Below are 19,057 nucleotides of genomic sequence, written 5' to 3' on the forward strand. Positions count from 1 at the left end.
CACGACCAGATATCTGTTTTGCTGTGAGTGTCATTAGCCAGTTCATGAATGACCCGAGGGAAGAACAAATGAATGCAGCCTACCGAGTACTAAGATACCTAAAGGGGACTCCTGGACAAGGACTACTGTTTAGAAAAACCTCCAACAGAACAATCAAAGTCTATAGCGATGCCGATTGGGCAGGATCACTCACAGATAGACGATCCACGTCTGGATATTGTTCATATGTATGGGGGAACTTGGTGACATGGCGAAGTAAGAAACAAACAGTAGTTGCTCGGAGTAGTGCAGAAGCTGAATTCCGATCGCTAGCACATGGGATCTGTGAAGGAATGTGGCTCAAGAGACTACTGTATGAACTAAAGATAAAAGAAAATCATCCCGTGGAGCTTATGTGTGACAATAAAGCAGCCATCAGCATATCCAAGAATCCAGTCCATCATGATCGAACCAAGCACATTGAAGTAGATCGACATTTTATCAGTGAAAAGATTGAAAACAAGATAGTGGTGTTGAATTATATCCCTACTCAATTACAAGTGGCAGATATTCTAACAAAAGCACTCCATAGACCAAGTTTTCAAGATTTGTGTTTCAAGCTAGGAATGATGAACCTATACGACCCAGCTTGAGGGGGAGTGTAGAATATTGGATTATCTCTATCAAGATTGATAGGATTATCATCAAATCAGCTTATCTAGATTGATAAGATCTTGTTCATTATCTTTTATATTTGATTAGTTAGGATTAATATTATCTGTATCTAGTTATCCCTTTGTTTTAGTTTTTTAGTTAACTTAGGAGTCTATAAATTCATTGTATCTAACCATTATTTGAAGTGGGAATAATACAAGTGAAGTATTTACCTTTCTCTTTTCTCTCAAACTACAATGCAGACTAGCTGTGTAGATTTACCCGAGACGGCTGTTCCATTCCGGATCATTAATTTACGCTGGTGTTTTCACTGGATAACGTTTATGATATTCGTTTTATTTTCTGTTTCCTTGCGCATTTCTCAGGGGTCCCTCCATTGTGTCTTCCCTGAAGGATTTATCACTTCACAGTTCCCTTCGACAACCTGCAATCGATCTTATTCAAACTGTTATCATATCTGATGCTTCTGCCTTTCTGTCCCTGATTATGAATGGTCAGTTACATTCTGGTGATACACCAGTCATACCTAATTATTATGAGTATGATGGTGAAGAAGGTATTTTATCTGCTCTCGATATTAATGAGAAAGATGCTAGTTGTTGGAAAGAATTTACTCTCCAGCATAAAATAGTTTCACAAGTAGATGGGAGTTGGATGTGTGTACCAATGCTATGGTTTGATGTTTTTGCTGAAATAGATCCCTCGATCCTTCCGTTGTCATTCTCCAAGGCTGTTTTTTGGGCATTATCTCGGTTTTCATTGATAGAGCCTGAGAATAGCACCGTAATGACTCTTTCTCTTAGAAATTGGTTGGTGACCTGTGCTTCAGAAATTTCTTATCTGTTCGGGTGGAAGGTTCCCTCTGGCTGTGACGACGGTGGGGGTGGAACAGAGTCCAAAAACTCTATCAGAATTTCAACTATGTGTCTGCCTTTGGTTAGGACTTTTAAGAGGTTAGTGCCTTAATTGCCGAGATGAATTATTGAAGCTTTTGTAGCATGAAAATCATACTTTGGTGAACACTGCCTATTTACACTCTAAATGAGTCAGTTCATAGATTTCACACAATATAGGACTCTATTGCAGGTTCATGACTCACTACGTTGTTCGGATGGAGCAAGGTCAGCTTAGGAAGCAGTGGACCTGGGAACCAATGATGAGCGATAGTTTGATTCTCTTGTTTGTTGATCCCAATGATGTAATTGTTGTTTTCCTTAGTTCCTTTTTATGATTGACCATCTTCTCTATACGTGTGACCTCTTTGTATTTATATTTGCCTTTTTTTTTGCCCGTATAATGTCTGCACGGTTGATTAAGTCTAAAGTTTGTACCCAAATTTATCTGATTGTTTCAGAGTGCTAGACAAGTGGCCAGGCTTATCCTTGAACAAGTTTCGGATGTGCGTGGTCTCACCAGTGGTCTCCAATTTCTTTGTTCTACTCCGTTGTCATTGTCAGCTCTCCTTTTGGGTTTGAGACATGCTCTGAAACTAGTAAGATGTTGCTGTGATAATATTATTTTCTGTTGGGAATAAGTTTGTGCAGGTGTTAAAAGATCTCTTATAGTAATGGCTTGTGAATCGTGCCGAGATAAAGGTCACACAACTTGCAATTACGTATATGTTTATATCTATCTGAGTTGCGAGGATTTTTTTTTTTGGAATTCTGCTTTTTTATAGAAGTAGTGGAATCTGATTTACTAAAATTTGTTATTGCTCATGCTATACCCTTCTGTTTTATTGGCTCACACTGGTTTTCTGGTTCCTTGTTCTTTTTCAAATTGTCTCTTCTCACATGGTTAAGTGTTAAGATATTTAAGAGAACCCATGAAATGATCACTTGTTTGACATATTCTCACTGTAGTTTCTTGTGAGTCACAAACCAGTAAGAAACCATGCAGTTTGGGCACTGATGTATTTTACTTCAACATTTTTTCAGGTCCAGTTGGATACTGTTCTGTTAAACTTTCAGACTTTACATCACCTCTTCTTCATCTTATCTAAATTGCTCAAAGAAGGGAATTCATCTGTACAGACGGTATCTCAAAATCTTTCAGCTGTTTCAGATGTTTCAAAGATCTCTATGCCAGGTGGATTTTTAAAGCAACCCTTGTTAGATTCTTTGACCACTGACTGTGATGAATATCCATCAATTATTTGTTCTACACTGTGGAAGAAATTTACCCGCTTGCTATCACAAGTTGCCTGGCCTGCAATTGTGAAATGCTTGGATGGAGGCAAAACATTTATTGATCACACAGCATCTCAGGTCTTTGAACTACTGTTTAGCGATACCAATTTTTAGTATGTATTGTTAATTCAATTGTTATTGTGCATGACCCTGAGTCTGTTATAGTTGCTATATGGATATCCATGGTTTTTGTCGCTCCTGAAGATAAATCCTTTCTCAGTTCTTTGGGAAAAGCTTTTACTTTAAATTCAATGCATCTATTGATATTGAGGCATAAGTGGTTGAACATGAAACTCCATGACTGCTCGTCCCAGTGATGAACATATTCTACCAATAATTAATGTCTTCACTTGTTTTTTGCGCTGTTGATGCATGCTATAAAATTTTGGTTTATAAAACTTTAAGGAACATATTTTTCTTTTTTTATTCTGCCGCATGCAGAGTGAGATTCCTTGAACCTATACTACATTTATTGTTTCAGATGATGTGCATCCGTCTTCTTGAAGTCATTCCTGTTGTTTTTGAAAGGCTTCCCAGAAATTATGGGACAATGGTGGAAACTTTAGATAATTTGAAGTGGCTCCATGATTTGGTTGATTGGGGGAAATCATCGCTTGCTGTGTTGGTTCGATATTGGAAACAAACATTGGCTTCTTTGCTTGGTCTAATCAAAGCTTCCTGCAGTAGTAAATCTGCTTCAGTAATCAACGACATTGAGAAACTTATTTTTTATGGTATCCTTTTAGTTTACCCTTAATCTTTCTCTTGCTTTTTATATTTTCAATATTGTTGAGAACACGACTATTGTGTCTTTAAATGGAGTGCAGAAAAATTTCAACAGATGATGTGAGTAAGCAAGTGGCCTTCCTTTCTATTGCATTATTGGATGACCGTCATTCAATGAAGAGCACGGGTCTCAAATCGAAACATTCACTATCTGAAGATTCATTGAATAGGAGAACCTGTTCAGTGGAGGATTCTGAAAATTTGATATTTGATGAAGCGAAGGCAAGTGTTCTAGATTCTGAAGCATTGACTAAGCGGGAGAGAGGACATGCCATAATTCTTTCTGATGATGAGAAAGAAGTAGAGATTTCTGAGACTCATAGTCAGTCAAGTCAAAGTACAACTCATGATGATTTCTTTGGTGCTAGTGTTTCCGGAAGAGTACCGTGCTCTGACCTGAAGGAAAATTATTTCCGCAACCCTGACAGTTCAATGGGTTCTCCAGAGACTTGTCATCAACTAAGTTCTCGTACAGTTAATAATATTACTGAGAAAATGAGCTTAGAACCAATGGAAGGCAGGCAGTCACCTGTATCACCTGGTAAATTAGAGCCATCAGATGTCAAAACAAAAGGAAATAAAATTGAAGATTGTGTTTCCGATTCTTTCTTATCACAGGACAATCCAAATTTGAAGAACTCATCTGATGAATTTACCAATTCAAAGCAATCTGATTCTGACGCATCTAAATTATGTTCCAGTAATTCTGCTAGCAAGGTTCAGCATGGTTTGAAAAAAACTTTTAAAACAAGTGAGGAAGTCCTGAAACAGGTGGTATGTGATACTGATGTTGACACATGGCAGTTTTCATTTTTCAAACCATCAAAGCGCCAGCAAGCTCTGACTACAAAACCAAGTGCTTCTGGCCTAAAACGGCAAGTCATCCAGCTTGCCTTACCCGTGGAGAACAAACATGGCTTGAAAAGGCTGGGTGGTGAAGTGAAAAGATTTAATCTCCCTAGACTTGATGACTGGTATAGACCCATCCTAAGATCAGATTTTTTTGTAGATGTTGGATTGACATCTGGAAGTAACAAAGACTGTGAAAACAGGAGCACACTGAAGAAAATCCCTGTTTGTTTCCAATCACCTGATGAATATGTTGAAATTTTTCGGCCATTTGTATTGGAAGAACTCAAAGCTCAAGTGCAGAATTCCTTTCAAGAGATGTCTTCTGCTGAAGAAATGTGTTGTGGAAGTTTATCTGTGCTGTCAGTTGAGAGAATTGATGATTTTCACGTTGTTCGCTTTGTACATGATGAAACCAATTCTACAGGATCTAAAATCTTGTCGGACAATGATCTTATTTTACTTACAAAACAACCTCTGCAAAATTCGTCAGGAGATGTTCATGCTATAGGAAAGGTATTCCTTACCCAAAATGCTGTAAACTAAGCAGTTAGGTTCTTTATTTGGGTAGGCATGTATGATCTGAGTGGTTACCTAATATAGAAGGCGAGAAAGAAAAAGAGGGTTTCAACATGGCTTTCAATTAATATCACTGACTCATGAAAAAACTTTAGTTTACCAATATTCATATAGAGGATTAACATAGTTGCCAAAGAGTAATTCAACCCAACCAAGTTTTGGCCCTCGCTTATGAGCACGATATTGGCATAATATTCTCCCTATTCTCTATCAAGGGCCATCTGCCATCTCAAGTCAAGTCACAACATATCCTTCTATGACAAGCTTACATCACATTTTCTAAGTCCTCATGTACCGTTTTAGTTGCAGGAGCTATTATGTCTAGAATCTTTTTTACACGCTTCTACCCAATCATATTTCTGTAGTTTCTGAAATTCTTTTTGATTTTCACCAAAATAAGTTGCAGAACACTTTTGTCTGATGGATCATCAAATTGATAACACTAAGTTATCCTTCCTTTTCTTTACATATCAGTTTAGAAAATATATAATTTGTAAAATTTGATCCAAATTGCAGATTCCTTTTTTTCGTTGTAGTTTAATAATATTTTTTTATGCTTATCGATGGGTAGGTTGACTAATTCTCTTAAATCGTATTGTTGAAATGGTTGGTTAGCATTTTGTTGATGGTTTGTGAATCTTCTACACAGGTTGAGAGGCGTGACAAAGAAAGTAAAAAAAGGTTAAATATTATAGCCATCAGACTCTATATGCAAGGATGCCCTCGCCTCAACCGAGCCAGAAAGCTTCTTACAGAACGAAGCAAGTGGTATGTTAGTCGCATCATGAACATCACCCCTCAACTTCGAGAATTCCAGGCACTTTCATCAATAAGGGAAATACCTTTGCTTCCAGTTATCTTGAATCCTGTTAATCAACCTTGTTGTCAATATGAATCAAGAACTGGGAATTTCAGTAAATTGTCTCAGCCAATGCAGCAAATTATTAAGTCATCATATAATGGCAGTCAGTTGCAGGCTATTAGCGTTGCTATTGGTCCATTTGACAAGGACTTTGAGTTAACTCTTATACAGGGTCCTCCTGGTGCGAATTTTTAATTTTCCACTTTTTTCTCATTTTTTTTTTGCTCTTTGTTTATGTATCAACTAGTTCATGCATTGATACTTGCTTTGAAAACCCCCTTTTCCACCAGGAACTGGAAAGACCCGTACGATTGTGGCCATCATTAGTGGCGTGCTTGCTTTCTCTCAGGTTAAAGATGCCAAAAGATGGAGAAATTATGACCAAGTTTGTGTCAGTAGCTCTAGCACTAACCAAAGGATCAGCCAGTCTGTCGCAATTGCGAGATCCTGGCAGGATGCTGCATTGGCTAGACAATTAAATGAGGAAGCAGAAAAGAATAATAAAATTATGAGAAGCCGCAGTAGAGGCCGGATTCTCATTTGTGCCCAATCCAATGCTGCAGTTGATGAGCTAGTTGCAAGAATATCCTGTGAAGGTCTTTACGGCTGTGATGGACTAATGTACAAGCCATATCTTGTGAGGGTGGGTAATGTGAAAACAGTCCATCCAAATTCGTTACCCTTCTTTCTCGATACACTAGTTGAAAACCGCCTGAAGGAAGAAAAAGGCCACAAGAATGACGAAAAACAGAGTGGAACTAGTGCCGACTCTTTACTGATCATACGTACTAACCTGGAGAAGTTAGTAGACAACATAAGATACTATGAAGCAATGCGGGCTAACTTGCAGGAAGGACATCCAGACTCAAAAAATCTGGTGGAAGGAGGGTATTCAGATACAGTGGAGTTGTCTGATGAAGAACTAAAAGAAAAGCTGAGGAAATTATATGAAAATAAAAAAACATTATATGCAGATCTTGCCAACTTTCAGGCAAGGGAGAGGAAGGCCAGTGAAGAAATCAGAACCCTAAGAAATAAATTTCGAACAACTATCTTAAAGGAGGCTGAAATTGTGGTGACTACACTTAGTGGCTGTGGTGGAGATTTATATGGGGTGTGCTCAGAATCTATATCTGGCCATAACTTCAATCATTCATGTGAGAGTTCTTTATTTGATGCTGTTGTCATTGATGAAGCTGCTCAGGTACTAGAATCTTTCTCTTCTTCTTGTCTTATCCTTGTTCTCTATGTTGATTTGTCTTTTGTCTACCATTAATGCTTGTTTATCTTTCTTTTCTACCTTTTGAAACTCTGCTCCAAATTTTTTAATTTTTTAATCAAGGCGCTGGAACCTGCCACTCTGATTCCTCTTCAGCTCCTAAAGTCGAGGGGAACGAAATGCATCATGGTAAGCAGTTGATGAGTATTTGTTTCATCTTTGTTCAAGAATGCAAGGTATCACTAATGTGGAATTATTTTCAAAAGGTTGGTGATCCGAAGCAACTTCCTGCTACTGTCCTCTCTACTGTTGCCAACAAATACCTGTTTCAATGCAGCATGTTTGAAAGGTTGCAGAGGGCCGGCCATCCAGTGATCATGCTGACCCAACAGGTAGTTTGACTTTAACATGATATTTTTATGTGAAGAAAACCTTTTTCCTTTTTCTACATGCTCTAGAAGTTCATATTTTTTCAGAATTGCTACCTTCTGGACTTGATTACGTAAGATTAACTTTATCTTTGTGCCTCATTTGATTCATCTGTACTTTTTCTTGTTGGGGAAATTAGAAGATGAAGAGTATCATCTTTAAGGAAAAAAATGTCTGGATATTTTTGGCAAAAGGATCACCTTTATCTCGAGAGCTTTGATTTTTCGCGAGTATCCTGAGTCCTGACTGGGTCCTTCTCGTACGATGGAAGAGTTGCTATACAATGTTCATAGTAAACTTTTACTGGATGAACCTTTGGTGGTGTTCACAAAATGACAAATTTAAAGGCCTCTTAGTTGATTCAGACTGAAATGCTGATGGTGGATGTAGATTGTGGCCTGTCATGTAATCCTTGGCTATACCCGAGTTTAATTCATACCGGCGAGCTTGTGTAAATGAAAACTTAGTAAATTACAGGAATGTGAACTTATAAATTCTTTAGGGTGAACAGACTTGGAGATACAGGTCCCATACTATAAACTTACCAAAGAAACGTGCTATTCATTATTTAGCCCATTTCACATTGAGGTGGAACAGGATATCATTTATTTAGTTCTTTTTGTGACCTCTTCTGGTCTTTTTGTCCTTCATAGGTTTTTGTTCTACTGTTGCCATGAATGCTTATCTCACTCCAACTCAGCATTTTTTTTAAAAAAAAGTATCTATGAAATTTGCAGTACAGGATGCATCCGGAGATATGCAGCTTTCCTTCTTCACATTTTTATGAGGGCAAGCTACAGAACGGAGATCAGATGTTCGGCAAAGCTGCATCCTTTCATGAAACTTTGTGCCTGGGACCCTATATGTTGTTTGATATTCTTGATGGGCGGGAGACACGTGGTAAAGGTGCAGCTGCATTGTCTATATACAACGAGTGTGAATCTGATGCTGCAGTTGAATTGTTGCGATATTTTAAGAAAAGGTATTTTTCCCTTCATGTGATCCTTATCAGTGACCTGTAAAAGTAAAACCTGGTATCTTTGACAGGTATCCCTCAGAATTTCTTGCCAGAAAAATTGGAGTCATTACTCCTTACAAGTGTCAGCTATCACTTTTGCGATCACGGTTCTCAAGTGCATTTGGATCTTCTGTCACGGCTGAAATTGAATTTAATACCGTTGATGGTTTTCAAGGTCGAGAGGTGGACATCCTGCTACTTTCTACTGTTAGAGCAGCTGGGTCTTCCTCTGAGAAAACTGGGATTGGCTCTAGCAATCTTGGATTCGTTGCTGATGTTAGACGGATGAATGTTGCTTTGACTAGGGCGAAACTTTCATTATGGATTTTTGGCAATGCGAGAACATTGCAGACAAATCCTAGTTGGGCAGCTCTTGTGGAAGATGCAGGACGAAGAAATTTGATTGTATCAGGAAGAAAACCCTATAGTTCGATGTTTAGGTCCACTTTGGAGACAAGGCCAAATTCAGGAAATCTCACGAGTATTTCTGGTCAGGTTGGAGCAAGTTGAAAGCTCCAGAGCTGTAAGCGGACGTGTGAATACAAAGAAGAAGATTGTGAAGCATTCTGCTGAAAGGAAGAGAAAATATAATAATACGGTATCAGATATTGCCTGTACTATAGGTGAAGATGTTTCTCATGCAGCAAAAGATGCTGCTATGAACAAAAAAAACAGAGTCAGAGATGGAATGAATATCCCACTGGAAAAGGTTGTTGCAACTGTTGCACTTGAAGATAGCGATGACAAAGTAATGAAGGATACAAAGTCGATAGTGGAAGAAGACCAAGAGAGCACTGATAAAACCAGTGACAGGCGAATCAATGTGGTGAAAGAAACAAACAGTGACAATGTAAGGAGGCGTTTTACTAATTCTGGGAAGGTAAATAGTGGAAGTCATAAGCAACCAAAATATGTATCTGACGAAATGTGTGTAGAAACTATTAAGCACGATAAGCGACCGCAGGAGATGAAAGTAGGCACATCGCATTCTGAGATTAGCATTAAGGAGCAGGATGAGAAAGGGGCTTTTGATCGAGTTGAAATATTAACAGATTCATTCACAAAAAGGAAACAGCAGCGTGAGGCTGTTGACGCTCTCTTGTCATCAGCACTTGTATCTTCAAAGAAGTCGGACTCTAGGCGGAAGGAGTATTCAAAGAGGACTACTTCAACTTCCAAGGATAATCTTGTTAGACCACAGAAACCTAGAAAAGGTTAAGTGATTAGCAATCCCACCGCCTTGTGTTTTTAACAAAACCATCTTTTTCGTGGATGGGAAATGAGCTTGAATCTATTTCTCAGAACTACCAACTGAGGCAAGTGCAATCCCTTAGCATCTTCATACCTCGAGGACTGTTTCATGAAACACCAACCAGTAGATCATTATTTTTTGGTTTGTACAATTGTATTTTATGATATCATTTTTTTTTAACAATTTCTCTCTACAAACGAAGTTTCCTTGTAATTGACGAGGGCATTTTGTACAAATACGTGGGTAAATGTAGAATCTATTTGGAATATTAACACCACCAATTCTCTTTCTGCTTCCCTTTGCTTTGTATATCTTATGTCATAAATTGATTATCTCTGCAATCTGTATTCTAAAATCACCAAAATAATAATCATTTTATAATTAATTCATACACAATATGCAGAATAGTAACAAACGATGCATCGAAAAAAAACGAAATGACATAAGCATATCCGAGTCCAAAAATTCGAACTCAAATGGTCAAGTAATGAATGTTAATAAAACAATACGAATAATGTATAAAAGGGTAGAACATCAAAGAAATTATCATCCATTCTTGAAATACCATTACGTTGTTTTTGGATCGAAGAATTCAGCGGATTGGAATTTTCGACACTTGATTATTGCTCAATCCTCAAGTTCATGAGTTTCAATTCTTGATTATTTTTAAAACTGAAATGACATTTGAAATCCATTTTCTATCAAATGACTTGATCCAAACCTCTAGTCTCCATGAAAACTGAGCAAATAGTCAAGAAAGAGATGCTGAAAAGATGTGATCACTAGTCTGTTGTAAAATGATACTCTTTCCAAACTAAAATACACAATCAATACTTGATATATGACCAACTCCTACACTCTACATCTTGAAATCTTTTCTCAATGACAAATTCTTGAACTAGTGTGTAACGAATTCCTTTATCCAAATCAAATTCTTACACCCGACGAAATGTTTTGCGGACTTTGTCCAAGAGTGCTTCCCTGCCAGGGAACGGATTTGCCACTGGCATCACTCTGTAAGCGTCCTCATTACCCACACATGGCTCTTGTTCATTCCCGGAACTTTTGCCCAATTTCCCACCTCCGCCTGTCTCTGTCTGCAACGGCGGACGGCTCACCCTCGTCCTTCTTCTCCCACCTCCACCACTTCTTACACTTTCCTTGTCTGGTTCAACACTCGTACGAGGAATTCTGCTCCCTTTGGACGTTCCCAACAGCCCAAAATCAATCTTACTCCACCCAACCTTATCATTGTTGTCCCACCCAAACCTCTCGCTCATTTCCAGCAACACGGACACACTGGTGTTGCCCGATGAGGAAGAACCCACATTGTTCCCATTCAGAACATTCTCCGCCAACTCCCACTCCACACGGTCTCTGTAAATCGAGTCCACAAGCACCTCGTCCGCCAGCTTCGCCCATTCTTGCGTGTCTCCGGCTCTGAGATTCTTCGATACCCATCTCAGATAGCTCGATGGCAGGCTCCCTAGCATTTTCCCTTTGTATTTACCAAACGTAATCAACCGGTCGCGTGCCGGGATTTTCGAAGCTGACATTAGAAAACAGCCGCCGCTACGGATTCTGGTTACTGTATGGGAGTTGGAAATTGAAATAAATTTCGGCGGAATCGACATTGACACCAACTTCGAGCTTAAATGAATCATGTTGGATACAATATTCTCCGAAAGATTGACTGTAAAGGCCCAGAAAAAAATATTTGAATCGAGTTAGCAAGGTGGATTTTTTGTTTTGTGATCTAACTCCAACCTTATCTTCATCAATTTATTATTATTCATATTTTATTTTTGACTTTTTATATTTAAGAATGGATCTTTTGTTAAACAATCGTACGAATCTTTATATGTGAGATAAGTCAATCCTATCGATATTAACAATAAAAAATAATATTTTTAGCATAAAAAATATACTTTTTCGTTGATAACTCAAATGATATATCCGTCTCACAAAATACGATACGTGAGACCGTCTCAAACAAATTTTTGTCTATATATAATTGGTTTTACCAAATTAATATATTTATATTGTCTTCGATTAAACGTTAAGTTACACATTATATTTGAAATTATATAAACATTTCAAATACATTTTAATCGAAAAAAACTCTTTTAAAAATATAGTTGATATAACTTTGTAATACGTAAATTCTTCTAGTATGTATAATATTTTTATATTATGAAAGTTTTTTTCTACCATTTTTAAAAAAAAGAATACTACCTTTTTAAAAATTCATATTTTTTTAAAGTTTTGGAATATTTTTGTTCTTATTTTCATATTATTATTTTATTTATTTTGGAAATCTCATCTTGTTTTTTGAATTTAGCTCGTTTGTAGGTAATAGTGGGACATATTTGTGATGTCTGCTGGCAATGTTATAAATGAGATAATGTTGCCGAAATTTTCTCGGCACACTATACTATTGAACGTTTCTTTCACTTGTCCTAGAGTTAATGAGACACGCCTAGTACACTCATATTTTGAATATGTTCCTCAAAAACTCTAACAGGTAAGCTCTTAGTAAATGGATCATCAAGATTTTCCGCGGATGTTATCTTGCAGTTGTCACGTCTCTTTGTTAACGATGTCTTTTATTAGGCGATACTTTCGTTCATGTATTTTCCACGTTAATGTTTTTGGGATTCTTTTGCATTTTCAACTGCTCCAATTTTATCTTAATAAAGGACTTTGATGCAGAAGAGACAACAAAAACCTTTTTCAGCTAAATAGCTTCTTTCTCTGCTTCACAAGTCGTTGCATACATTGCTTCCATTGTGAAATCAACAATACAATATTGCTTGATACTCTTCCAAACAACGGCATCAACACCTATCGTGGACACAGATTCGGATGTATGCTTACAAGAGTGTAGCTTAATAAAAAAAGAATTAATATACACATAAGTGCCAACTCAAGAGCTGAATAAACCAATATATATCTTCTAGTTTTACGAATATATATGAGAAAATGATTTACAACAGTCCAGTGCTCTAGTCCTAGATTTGACTGAATCTACTAACAATCCCAACAATGGTCGACTCCTATAGCTGAAGCATAAGAAGATCTTTTCATGTATTCCAATTCACTTGGAATCTTGGGATTGTATTCCCGTGACAAGTGAATTCGATATCTGAAATGTGATTGGCCTTTCTTGAAATTTTGCATTGAATACCTCACCAATATTTTATCTATATATAAAGCTAGGGACAAAGCAATCCGCTTGTTCTTCATATCTCGAAAGATTTGGATTCCTCGAACATATTTTGTTTATCCAAAGTCCTTCATATCTAACTGTTGAGCCAAGCATTGCTTAACAGATGTCAACACCCCCACATCATTTTCAATTAGTAGGTATCATCCATATATAAAGCGATAAAAGTTACCATGTCATCTAAAACTTTTTTATAGACACAAGACTCATCAGGATTTTGATCAAAATCATAATATTTTTTTTACAGTTTTATCAAATGTGATATTCCAAAACCTAGACGCCTACACATGTCCATATAAATGTTTTCGTCAAGATTCACAATAAGAAATGTTTTACATCCATTTGTCATATCTCATAATCAAGGTGATCCACAATGGATAAGATGATCGAAATAAACTTTATCATAGCCATAGGTAAGAAGGTTTCCTCGTAATTGATTGCTTCTTGTTGGCTAAAACCTTTAGCTGCCAATCTAGCTTTAAAGATATCCATTTTTTTTTTGGCCTATTCCTCTCTTTGTTTGTCAATATGTTTTACCCCTTCAAGCATAACTACGAGATCCAGACAAAGTTACTGTACATAGATCTCATTTCTGAATCCATAGCACTCCTCCATTGGCGAATGTCTATATCTTCCATAGATTCTTTGTATACGATGGGATCATCCTGTTGTTCAATGGAGACTATCTCTAACGACTCTCCAAATAGCAAGTATGTAGAAGGTGGTCGAGTGACCCTTCCACTACGTATGGGTTGTGGAGGCTCTTGGTTGATTGGAACTGATTGTTGTTGTTTCAAATTCTCTCCTTCATAATGTTCCATATTCTCTACTTTAGTATGAGGAGGTGATTGAACAATATGAAAATGATCTTCCACCATTTCAGTCGATGGAAAACAAATGGACAATGTTGGTAGAAATGTCAAATGTGAACTCATACTGAGTAGATTTAGTGTTGATCTCTAGAGCATATTACTTAACAATCTACTGCAAAAGAAACTTACTATTTATTCACGCTCTTCTATGTTGCATTTGTAGTCATAAATATATTCTTGTCTTGAGGACTACAGAAGTAATATCATATTGTCCCCTTAAGATATCCCACAAACATGCTTATTTTTTTTACATAGCTTGTGTCAGATATATTCTTAGAATGGACCATGCTCAATAATTATATTGCAGTTTTAATAGAATATCTCCTAAATGATGTACTAAATTAGAGAAGCCAAACAATCTAACTATGACCAAAATGTTCCATTTCTCCTTTTAGTTACAATATTGTTTTGAGGAGTTCCTGGTACGTTCAATGGGTATAAGATCTCATTCTCTTATAAGTATGTTATAAAGTTATTAGATATATACTCAACACCTTGATATGATCGAAGTGATTTTATTCTCTTACTCAATTTGTTTTCCACTTCATTTCTGAATTCCATGCAATTTTTAAGAGCTTCATATTTGTGAGTCATTAGGTAAACATAACCATACCAGTGAAAAAATGATAAATTACTCATATTCATCTCTAGCTTGAATACTAAGTGGTTCACATACATTGTTATGCATTGATTCCAAAAATTCATTGGTCCTAAGTCCTTTAGATTTAAAGGATCTCTTAGTGACTGTAACTTCCAAATAGTATTCTCATACAGCCAAGGATTCTACCTTTAGTTCACTTAAATGATCATCATTTACCAACATTTGAATCCTACTAAGTTTGACATGACCAAATCTCAAGTTCCATAAATAAGTTTCATTAAAAGGAGATAAATTTTTCGTGATACAATGAGTTGTCAACGCGTTTTAAGACATACAAATCACTACTCTGATATCTCTTGCATACATGGAATTTATTCAAGGTGATATCGACAACCATTTGCGAAAAATGGACATAATATCTTTGTCTAAACAATACATCAACATAAATTTAATTTCTCGTGATATCAAGAACATAATCACAATTTCTCGAAACAGATCAAAAATAAAGATAAACAACTCTAACAACGTTTACAGACACAATTGATCATGTGCCAACCCAAAGAGTATGATTTCCTTCATTGATCTCCTTGGTTACTTGGAATCCTTACAATGTAATACAAATATGATTAGTGGCTCCATAATCTACAATCAAATTATCAGTTGAATCAACCACTAAACAAGACTCGATAAAAGATAACTCACCACCACATTGTTGTTTGGAAGCTAGGTATTCTTGGTAGTTTCTATTTCAGATATTCTACTGTCCACAATGAATACACTTCAATTAGGGCTTGCCATCTATCTTGACTTTCTTTGCCATTTTCTCTAGATCTTTTTTGTTGGGATTTATCCTCTTATTTCCACCTTACCTTTCGATTTGAAATAGGAAGTCCCACAAGAAGTAACAACAAGTGTATCACCATTTTTAGTCTTAAGAACACTTTCAATATTTTGGAGTTCCTTCACCAACTCAGTCAGGTACATGTTCGATTTGTTCATATCATAACTAACTTTGAACTGTGAGAACATCTCAGAGAGAATCTCAAGAGCCATGTCAATCCGAGTCTCCAATTTGATAATAACCCATAAAACCTCAACCAATTTAGATTGAGCAATAAATGCAAGCATATGATCCATCACAGACGTCTCATGCTTTACGCGCATGTTTATAATGGTTCCAGTGACTTGCTGTGTCTAGCTTCCTTGATGCTCAAAAATTTCTTGAAGGCTATCCATGATTTTAGTAGCAGTCTCCATATTTTGATGTTTCTGTTGCAATGTATTTGAGATCAATCCCAAAATGTAGCAACAAGTCATCTCATCATAACATATCAACTTTTCATAAGCCTCTTATTGTTCTGTCATGGACTCCAACCTAGGCTCCAAAGGTTCATGAGCACAAATTTATTCTTCTACGCAATATAACATTTTCAATCAATTTAATTTTCTCCAACTAGTTTGTTGTAAGCCAAAAACATGAACAATGAATTGCTAGTCATTTTTATGACATTTAAATAAATCAAATGTGCTATGCAACAATAAATAACATGACGTGTTTGTTGGGTTATCGTTTTTTCGTGTCCAAATCACAGCGTAAGTTTTAAAAAAAAATTTGACATTCAAAATATTATTTGGACACTTGTATGATTTAAATTAAATAAACACGCACGATGTTCAATAATATACCTTTAATGAAATTTTTCACTTGGCATCAACTGCTCCGGTATTAACGGATATAGCCCTTGTTGTAATTCTCTATGTACATTCTTCAAATCTTCTTTCTCCAATCCTCTATCAAGTCCACGAGTGAATCGATTGTCCATTTTCTAAATTGCACAAAAATATTTAGAAGAATTTTTTTTGAGATCAAAAATTAAAAATTGCTCAACCCCTAAACCCTTTCTTTTTGAAGTGGCCGAAATTCTTGAGGGAAGGTGGAGAGGTTTTTTCGAAAATTATGGAGAGTGGAGGCTAGGGTTAAGAGCCTCTCTACTATATTATCAAGCCATGACCTAAAATTCCATAAAAGTATATTTAGGTTCCTTAATTAAACTTAATGAGCTTTGTTAATTAATTGGACTAGTCCAACTAATTATATTAAAGTCTATTGAGAACTTTAATTATTTAATATGTTGGACTTATACTTCTACGAGCCATTAAATATACTTCTTACTATATTTAATTTAATATTTAATAATTCACAGTCTTCTTTGAACGGTATGCATCAAAAGGTGCATGTATGCTTCTTAAGGGATGCAATTTTACCTTAATCAATCGACTTTATCGAGAAAGACTCAACCTTTGAGTTTAATAATTTAAATTCTCAAATTTTATAAATTCAACTCCTTCAATTTATTCTCTCCAAATTTTAAATATCACAAATTCAACTTCTTGAATTTCCTATCTCATGAATTCAACTCATTGAATTCATTTTCTCAAAATTTAATTATCATAAATTTAACTCATCGAATTTACTATATCATAATTTTATATAAATTCAACTCCTTGAATTTATTTCTATCTCAATTTAATCATCACAAATTCAACTCTTTGAATTTACTATGTCATAATTTTATATAAATTCAACTCCTTGAATTTATTTTCTCTTAACAGGAACAAATGATCAAGTGCTTGTGTGACCCTCAATAATTCAGTGATATAGCTAGTCGCGAGTTCATAACTATTTGTGATTCAGGACATTTTTCCTTTATTCGAACTTACCCTAATTCACCCACATTTCATGCACCAACATTTGATCATGAGAATGTCAGAAACTATTTTTCTGATTAAACTCATCGTTATGGTAAGAGCATCTAGTAGTATCACATCATGATTCTCTATGTATCACTAATAGTGCCTACAAGAACCAATCAGTTATAATTAACGTATAATATGGTCTCTTCATCTCATATATCCCAATCGAATCTGCAACCATTGGTTAATCGAGAGTTGCATATTAGATTCGATAGCTATGTGAGACAATCATGAAATATTCATAGTGTCATCGCATGCACAACTAGAGAACTCATTCTCTAATGTACATCTCACACTCTGATCAGAGAATGTGAAATTCTTTTTCATTTCCACAGTGACCAGGAAATTGGATCTAGCCATACGAAGAATGCTTGGTTTCATGCACTTTTATTTCGATAGATCACATAGGATATCCACACATATAGGTGAGCGGTGAATTTCCAACTACAATGCACTGGCTCCTAAACATTACGCAATTGCACCCAACCTCGCCACCTTGTGAACGTTGCAGATTCGGTAAACAAGTCAAAGTACAATCCTAGTATGTAGAGCCTCAGTGTTGTCTCGGGTCGTAAGGACTAACCATGTACAATCACGACCACATATTTTTCCTCTCGATGAATGATAACCACTTGAAAAGTCCAAGGAAGAGTTGTTCAGTACAATCATCGTATGATTACCATCTATATGATTAGACATCTCCATGTCTTTACCATGAAACACGGTACACAACATCATATATGCTAGTCTCAACCTCAAACGAAATTTATCCTTATTTTTAAGCGGCTAAATCGACTAAAAACAAATTTAAAATATACAATTTTTACAAATGAGTTTCAAGAAAATATAATCAAGGACTTTATCTATGCTGATTGCATGTGTATACAGATAAAGCAAAACGAAACCAAGAAAAGTTAAATTATATTAAAGTAAAGATTGTTTATTACACTCGAGTCAATAAATTCCCTAGTTAATAGTTACATCACATGACATTTACTCTAACAGTATTATACATGAAAATGCATGAGTAGACCCAAAAACTACTACAACACAACAATTACCTATAATCCTATTTATGAGAAGTAAATATGTTTTATAGTTAGGTTGTGACTCTCTTACTAAATTCATTCAATATATCTAGCAACACGTACAATATTTATTTAGAATCGTTTCATTTTGGCCATCGAAGATATTACAAGAAAATTGTATAGCAAATTTGTACAATATCATTGAATCAAGTACCCAATTAATTATGTCACATACAAGATAAATATTTAATTTTACTAAAAAAAATATTATTATAATTGGTACAATCAAGTAACCAAAACAAGATTGAGAGTGGAGACATATGTTGGCCAAGATTGAGAAAACCAAATTAATTATAACACTCAAAGGATTATATATTCTCTTTGAATCGTGCTTAACAATTCTCCGCAGCAACTTCACCCTCGAGACTTTTTCTTCTCTCAACTCAAATTATTGAAACTTTTTATTGATTACATTACACATGCACACACTTGGCACACACCAACACAAGCTAGCACACATCTATGTGCGTACAAAAATTCTACATGCATCGACACATGTGACATTATAGTCTAAATAATTTATTCTTACTCATATAATTTATACTAGTTTTTATTCGAACTATTGACGGGACTTGGTCGAACCCAATTAAATTAAACTCCAATAATAATTTTAATATAATCAAATTATGATTAATTAAAATGATTATTAAATTTATTTTGCTTCACTGAAATACAAAAA

At 35.8% G+C, this 19,057-nt stretch overlaps 2 protein-coding genes across 2 annotated transcripts in view; one reads left to right on the forward strand and one right to left on the reverse strand.

The window, feature by feature from the left end:
* Positions 1–10,138, forward strand: part of LOC140810401 (uncharacterized) — a 35,010-nt gene extending 24,872 nt beyond the window's left edge. The window contains exons 10-21 of the mRNA XM_073168266.1: positions 1,020–1,607; positions 1,741–1,852; positions 2,009–2,146; positions 2,592–2,921; positions 3,325–3,588; positions 3,666–4,994; positions 5,707–6,100; positions 6,210–7,123; positions 7,262–7,327; positions 7,405–7,530; positions 8,305–8,549; positions 8,615–10,138. Of these exons, the coding sequence (XP_073024367.1) occupies positions 1,020–1,607; positions 1,741–1,852; positions 2,009–2,146; positions 2,592–2,921; positions 3,325–3,588; positions 3,666–4,994; positions 5,707–6,100; positions 6,210–7,123; positions 7,262–7,327; positions 7,405–7,530; positions 8,305–8,549; positions 8,615–9,095 (4,987 nt within the window). The 3' untranslated portion in view covers positions 9,096–10,138. The remainder of the gene's footprint in view (positions 1–1,019; positions 1,608–1,740; positions 1,853–2,008; positions 2,147–2,591; positions 2,922–3,324; positions 3,589–3,665; positions 4,995–5,706; positions 6,101–6,209; positions 7,124–7,261; positions 7,328–7,404; positions 7,531–8,304; positions 8,550–8,614) is intronic.
* Positions 10,139–10,772: 634 nt separating this feature from the next.
* Positions 10,773–11,471, reverse strand: LOC140810402 (uncharacterized). The gene has a single exon (XM_073168267.1). It carries the CDS (start codon positions 11,469–11,471, stop codon positions 10,773–10,775), a length of 699 nt encoding a protein of 232 aa, XP_073024368.1.
* Between the last annotated feature and the right edge of the window lie 7,586 nt (positions 11,472–19,057).

Source organism: Primulina eburnea, chromosome 13, assembly GCF_022965805.1.
Source record: "Primulina eburnea isolate SZY01 chromosome 13, ASM2296580v1, whole genome shotgun sequence".
Taxonomy (NCBI): domain Eukaryota; kingdom Viridiplantae; phylum Streptophyta; class Magnoliopsida; order Lamiales; family Gesneriaceae; genus Primulina; species Primulina eburnea.